At 35.3% G+C, this 7,883-nt stretch overlaps 1 protein-coding gene across 2 annotated transcripts in view; it reads left to right on the plus strand.

The window, feature by feature from the left end:
- The window catches only part of LOC108737274, a 41,982-nt gene that overhangs the window by 21,076 nt on the left and 13,023 nt on the right, over nucleotides 1–7,883 (plus strand). For both annotated transcript variants that reach the window (XM_018470026.2, XM_018470018.1), the window contains exons 2-3: nucleotides 5,832–5,900; nucleotides 7,345–7,415. In XM_018470026.2, the coding sequence (XP_018325528.1) occupies nucleotides 5,832–5,900; nucleotides 7,345–7,415 (140 nt within the window). The remainder of the gene's footprint in view (nucleotides 1–5,831; nucleotides 5,901–7,344; nucleotides 7,416–7,883) is intronic.

Here is a 7,883-nt window from a genome sequence, read left to right on the forward strand (position 1 = left end):
CGTGCTGTCAAACCTACACTAGCAAGGAGATCGGGCTGAAACTATAGCTACAAGCTATCCAAGGATGGTACTATAGAATGTCACCTCAAGGTAGGCCTAGTGGCGTCATCTCTTGGTTAGGCCGGAAACTTATCAATCCACCCTCGTATTATGTTGTTACCCTATATTCATTGCTGGCCTATTTGTAATACACCTGATTAAACACGCATTAACGCCCGTTTAATGAATGTTAGATCCTTCGTTTGTAACGAATGACAGCAGCCAGTGCAATTAAGAGCAAGCGCATTAAGAAAAGAATGAAACCTGGTTGTAAGGTAAAAGTTAAATAAATCCTTCAATGGCCACGCAACTACTTGTACGTATCACCGCTTCAAAACAACTTTGAATACATACAGCGTTCGCTGTAATGACTGGAAAGAGTCAGTAGTAATTGGCTTTCACTTCGTGTTGACAAAATATTGCAAGTTGCATGGTATACACTACACATGTTTTTTTTCGCTTGTAAACTCGCAAGAATTCTTTGAATTTTCTTACGTAGTTAGATTACCATTTACGAACGCTCCTTATAAAATGATACTGTGCGTATAATAGATGCTGGATTTAGAAATTTAAATAGATGATCCGTGCAACAATCGATACTTTTGAATATAAGATAAAGACTGATAATGTTTTATCCGCATTAACGTTCATATTCTTGTGGTGCATCTATTAAGAGTTCTTCCTGAAGTTGAAGCAGGGGCAGAAACCTAAATGACCAGATCTAAAAATAGGTACAATTTGTACAAATACCTTCAGCCATCTTTTCATATAAATAATAAAGCAATATAAGCCAAAACAATATAAAAAATAAATTTATTACTTTTTCGAAATCGATAGGTATAGGTATGTGACTAAACACAAGCTGTATTTGAATATTAATGTTAACTAAGCAACAGAGAGGTGTAGCCAGTAAACTTTAGGCACAATTATATGGGCACCATCCTTCTTCCTTCTCCTGAAAGATTTCACTCCTTGTAGTGTTATAGGAGGATGATCAGGACACCAAGGATTAGAAATGAGGAGGTATTAGAAAGAATAGGAGATCGGAAGTCACTATGGAAATTAATAAGAAATAAGCGAGATAGGTTGGTAGGATACCTTTTCAAGCATGAAGGGCATGAAGAGACATATTAGAAGCAGAAACAGGAGTTGAGAGCAGAAATAGTTAAGGATGTGGGATGTTCTGGTTTTAGGGAAATGCGAAGATTAGCTCAGGATTGGAAAAAGGGGTGCGTGTCCAACCAGTCTTAGGACTGATAACCTTATGATCATGACTTCGTCCTTATTCTTACATCCATGGTCAATGGTGGAAACATGAATTTCGGATGGTAGATTACTTTTTCGAAGTATGATCAATTAAAATTAAAGAGGAAAAAAGGATAAAATACAGTACAGTAGAACCTCGATAAGTCGAAAACTCGAAAAAATGTTTTATTCCTTTCCCTTCAAGCTCCAAAACTTCCATTAGTCGAAATCTCAACTCTCTATTATTCAAAGTAATCAGTGAGTACCGGCAAGCCATTTTGATACATATTTTCCTTCTATAGATGGAAAAATTAAATTAGACCTCTGTATCTCGAATATAGCAATGTTTTATTTTACAACTTTTGTAACTCGATAATTTGAAACTTATTACCTCTATAGTTCGAAGAAAACTAAGTTATCGACTTTAAGGATTTGCCGACAATGTAAGTACACCAAATCTTAACCTCTACAAGTCGAATCAAGTCAAAATCCTACATAAGGAAAACTCTATAACTCGAATTGTTTGGAGTCTCCCTTAATGTTCGATGTATTATAGGTTCTACTGTATTACAAATGTTTTGATATCAGTTTTAACAAGCTTAAATCTTAAGAACCTGTAATTTGTAATCTAAACCTTTTACAAAAAATAGACATATGTTCGAGAATTTTTGAAAATTAAGAGTTCCCATGTAGGTAAAATTAATGGTTCAACGTTTGTTTGACAAAGAAAATGGTGAAAATCTTTAACAGATGTACGAATTATGACTAATAACTCATCGTTTGTTTTACAAGTAGTTTAATAAAAGAAAAGCGACAATGGCGGATTTTACATGAAACTGAACGATTAAAAAAGTAGAAAAAGAAAAATCCCACAGAGATGGATATCAAAATAAAAATGTTTAAATTAACAACTTTGAAAATATTTACTTGCATGTGCAAATATTTGATATGTAGAGAAATTTTATGGAAGATCCGAATTTTTCGCAGGCATTAACAAAGGATAATTTTATCTCTATATATAACAGGTCAATTGAAAAGTCCCCGGCCTAAAATAGTAAAACACATTTTTTTTGCAAAATTCGTTTTTTTTTATTCAACATAATTCCCTTCAAGGGTGATACACTGATTATAGCGATCCTCCAACTTTTCGATACCATTTTTGTAGTACGATTTGTCCTTTGCTTCAAAATAGGCCTCAGTTTCGGCGATCACCTCTTCATTCGACGAAAATTTTTTCCCAACGAGCATTCTTTTGAGATCTGAGAACAGGAAGTAGTCGCTGGGGGCCAGATCTGGAGAATACGGTGGATGCGGAAGCAATTCGAAGCCCAATTCATGAATTTTTGCCATCGTTTTCACTGACTTGTGAGACGGTGCATTGTCTTGGTGAAGCAGGACTTTCTTTTTCTGCAAATGCGGTCGTTTCTCGGCGATTTCGTCCTTCAAACGGTCCAATAACGCTATGTAATAGTCGCTGTTGATGGTCCTTCCTTTTTCAAGGTAGTCAATGAAAATTATTCCACGCGCATCCCAAAATACAGACGCCATAACCTTGCCAGCCGACTGTTGCGTTTTTGCACGCTTTGGAGCGGGTTCATCGTGTGCAGTCCACTCCGATGACTGTCGATTGGACTTCGGAGTGAAATGATGGAGCCATGTTTCATCCATTGTCACATATCGACGCAAAAACTCGGGTTTATTACGCGTGATCATCTTCAAACACTGCTCTGAATCATCAACTCGTCGTTGTTTTTGGTCAAAAGTGAGCTCGCGCGGCACCCACTTTGCACAGAGCTTTCTCATACCCAAATATTCGTGAATGATGTGATGTATACGTTCCGTTGATATCTGTAGAGTGTCTGCTATTTCATTCAATTTCAATTTACGGTCATTCAAAATCATTTTGTGGATTTTTTTAATGTTTTCGTCCGTAACAGCCTCTTTTGGGCGTCCACTGCGTTCACCGTCTTCGGTGCTCATTTCACCACGTCTAAACTTAGCATACCAATCCTTGATGGTTGATTTTCCTGGGGCAGTGTCCGGAAATTCGTTATCAAGCCAAGTTTTTGCTTCAACTGTATTTTTTCCCTTCAAAAAGCAATATTTTATCAACACGCGAAATTCCTTTTTATCCATTTTTTTCACAATAACAAAAGTTGCTTCACTAAAAATGCTATAATTCACAAACTAATGATCCGACAGCCGTCAAATTTATAGACGCGTCTTTTGAAGGTTAGGACTAACTGAAAATCATATGGATTTAGTTCTGGTGCCGTCATCTATGTGTCAGGCCGGGGACTTTTCAATTGACCCTAGTATATAGAATGTTTATGATTCCCTACCGGCTTGTACGATGCACATCTTAAACGGCAAATCTTCTCTTTCAGCGTCTTATCGTTAGTAGGTGAGTTATATGTACAGGTAGGCATGTAAGTATAGGTTGACTTACTTATTAAGTCATCCGGAAGTGTCGTGCAACGGTACACATTTGCATTTGATACTCTGTAATAGGATCGATGCTTTTATTTCATTCATATGTACGTTTTCCACTCGAGGCAAATAATTCCAACTGGTTCTTATTACTAACAGAATTATCGCTATTAAGCCTAAACCGTTAGAGGACACCGTTGGGTGGTGTAATGTCAACCACATACTAGATTACATCTTCTAAGAACTAATTTGCCTACTTTTTTTATACACGTGTTTACCTAATCTACAAAGCTACCTACTTAATTAGATAGTCTAATTGATGCAACTGACAAATTCACAGTTTAGTTCGTTTTAATAACGTTTCAAACGGGATGAGGTGATTAATATTTAATTGGACATTTATCGAGACGTAATAAATTTAAAACTGATTATCTGTAATCTCACCTACATTGCAAAATTGTGTATTTGTGTAGATAATTTATTAAATAAATAAAATATTAATGGATTATCTGATTTAACAGGAAATACGTCGATAATTCAAATTAAAACAATATTTAATGATTTATAAAATTCATTGCAGCAATAAAATTATAATTTCGCTAATGGTAAATAAACATTTTTCGTCATCTACGTAATCCTGAATAGTAATGTCTGACTGCGTTGGAAACACAACTGGCAATCCTCGTCATGTCATAGAAAGCAATATCAAACATACTGTTCAAAAATTATCGTAAATTTTGTGTTTTTTCAAAAATTATTTATTCATGAATATCTATTTTGTCACCTTCAAAGAAATACCCACCAGATATTACACACTTGTGCCAACGTTTTTTCCAATCCTCGAAGCACTTCAAGAAATCATTTTTTGTGATCTTCTTCAACTCCTTCTTCGATGCCATCTTTATCTCCTCAATCGTAGCATAGCGTCGTCCTTTCCTGGGCCTCTTCAGTTTCGGGAACAAGAAAAAGTCACAGGGGGTCAGATCTGGGGAATACGGTGGCTGCCGCATAATTAGTGTGTTGTTTTTGGGTAAAAATTCGCGAATAAGCAACAATGTGTGAGCAGGGTGCAAAAGCCAATTTCTGTTCCTCCCCAAATCCGGATGTTTCTGGCGGATTGCTTCGCGCAAATTGCGCATAACTTCCAGGTAATATTCCTTATTGACCGTTCTATACTGTGGCAAGAACTCATGATGCACCACGCCCCTCCGATCGAAGAAAACTGTAAGCTAAACCTTTACATACATGATTAGTCACCAGTTATAACCCTTTGGAGCAAACAGCTCCTTAGCAATGTTAATGCGATGCTGTTTTTTGGTAGAAATTAGACAATTTTCAAATGGCAGGAGCTTTAGGTCTTCGGCAACTTCTCTAACTGTGATTGGCCAATACTATTTTCTTCACTCCATCAATGTTTTCGTCTGTTTGATGTGCTCGGGCATACGGCACGCTTCTCGTCGTTCAAATCTTCTTGGCCCTCTGAGAACATTTTGTACCACCGATAAACATTGCTTCAGTCCAAGGTAGTTTCACCATAATCCTTTGATGCATTTTTTGGAATAGACAAAAATCGAAGACGAGCCAAAACACGTGCAAGCAAAGCAGTAGTTAAAAATTAACAGGACTTTCAACAGGGCCGAACTTGTCGGTATAAGCAAGAGACATGACTACCAACATAACACCACAATAAAAATCGAAAATCGAATATACATAACCCGCGGAAATTCTTGTATATTTGGTCTTGCACTTGCATATTTGGTCTTGGTTGCAGTCTTTGTCTTGTTCGTTCGGTCTTGGTCTTGATCTTACTTGTATAAAGACAGTCATGGTCACTAAACCATGATTAAGACTGCATGACTAACACCAATTTTGCTCTTAAGTAGTGACCGTTCTTATATAAATTAATGTTGTACTGCGATTTGCGGCAGCCCTAGTCGATCAATTTTTTTCGGAAATAATTCACCAAGTGTTGTCTCCAAATATTATGTTACATATTCATATTTATATTATATTTATGTAATAAATTAACTGCTTTTTTTTTTTTTTGCTTTACAATGCTTTTTATACTGCAAAGTATCATTAGTTTGCATATTGTATAAATTAAAAACGTTTTTCAGATATTGTTGAGTGCAACAATTCTGAGCACTGTAGCAGAACAAGCATCCAACATAGAATTCAACAACGAGGTATGCGTTTCTTCTTTGTTCTCTTCAAACCCATGCTTAATTGTTCTCATTCATGAATATGTTATTTATATGGTACATGGTTTTAAAAATTATTTGCTAAAAATTATAATTTTTAAGGATTAGTGTCATGATCTAAAATGAGATAATTATTATTTATTTTCGTATAAAATATTGTAAATAATATTTTCTTAAGAAGGATAATCATTCAAAATTGTCCTTAATAGCGTTATATTTCAGTAGCTTGTAAAAAGTTATTGTCAAGTACCAATACTTCCTTCGTCTTTTGGCAGACGTCTTTAGAATGACACAATCACGAACTACGAAACAATACAGGGACGGAGTATAAATTGTGATTGTAGACAGGGAGAGTGAAGTCACTCAGAAGAGGGAGAATGGCTGGTGCTCACATACTTGTGCCTAGTGTTTATTGGGTGGGCCGCTGCTTAATGGTGAATTCAAATGCAGTTTGAGATCTTGACATATATTAACTTCAAAAAAGTTGTAAATTTGTTGATTTACTGTCATATTTCGTTAATTATTGATATTTTCAAGTTCCCAAATTTTTCACTCTGAGATTCTTCTCAATTTTCTTCTGTTGCATGACAGAACTGCACATAAATCAAAATAGTCATGATTGCACCGTAAATGGCTTATCTGTACGAGTAACCAATAGAATCTAGGCACAAGATTCCCTATTCCCCATGTGGCCCCCTCCTTTCGTTTATACTTCGTCCCTATATTAGTCCGTGGTTCATAAACACAATTTAACCTAACCTAATAGGAAATTGTTGTTATGTTAGGTTACATATTATTCAGCATTCTAAGTTTAATAATATGGTTCCATGATATTTAATCCCCCGATAAAAAGTCCCCTACAAAATATCCCCGAGACAAAAAATCTCGAGAACGAAATATTTATATATTTCACTAATAAAATAAAAAAATACAACGTGTAATTATACAATACGCTACTGAAGTGAAACTTCTTCAAACACACAAACATACCGGGATAGGGGTTAATAAATTGGTTTAATGGTATTATTTGTACACTATGAACTTAAATTTTACACTATACGTGCTGGAGTTACCTGTAACGAACGTTGCATTGAAGCGCGCTCACGGCTCAAGCGAACCCCACAACGAACTCGACTACGTGGCCGAGTAGACGGGGGACATCCGTTGCATGATTTCGTTACATAGCAACTGGCATGAAACGAACACCCTACCGTGCGTAAAGAAGTTTCACCTCAAAAACTGTAACAAATTAAGAGAAAATACGTAAATTTATTGAATAAAATTTAACATATTATGAATATAATTCATATTTTGTCTTAGGGATATTTTTTTTTATTTTTTAACAATTTACCGAATAGAACAAAGTTGATGTAATAACGATTTATTTTTTAATTAACATTTGGACACATATAATGTTGATAAATTTCAGAGGAAAAGTGGAATTAACAACTTGAATGCAAATGATTCTCCAGATGAAGACAACAATCAGATAGTTCGTAGGTAATACTTATTTAATAATAAGCATGTCTTAATTCATTTCTTATCACTAAAACAACCCTATCATAGGTGCTTGTAAAAAATACCTTCTAAAGTATTCAAATACAAACACAAATACTTTTGAGTTATATGTAAGTATAAAACGTAAATGTATTAATTTGCTCATAAATANCGATTTCGATCTTTTTGGATCTCATCAGCGCGTCGCAGACAAAATGTTAAGAATTATCTCATTCACAAGCAAAAGAAAAGTACTGCATATGTAGAGATGTGCAAAATACTTTCTTAAAAGTATTTAAATACAAATACAAATACTTAGCATGTGCTATTCTATCTGAAAATATATTTGCATTATTATAACAACTTTCTGAACAAATAAAATAATTCGAAGTGGTCTGTATTCTGTCGAAACTGCCAGACGCGGATCGCGATTTCGATCTTTTTGGATCTCATCAGCGCGTCGCAGGCAGC

The sequence above is a fragment of the Agrilus planipennis genome, unplaced genomic scaffold, assembly GCF_000699045.2.
Source record: "Agrilus planipennis isolate EAB-ADULT unplaced genomic scaffold, Apla_2.0 scaffold9, whole genome shotgun sequence".
In the NCBI taxonomy this organism is placed as follows: domain Eukaryota; kingdom Metazoa; phylum Arthropoda; class Insecta; order Coleoptera; family Buprestidae; genus Agrilus; species Agrilus planipennis.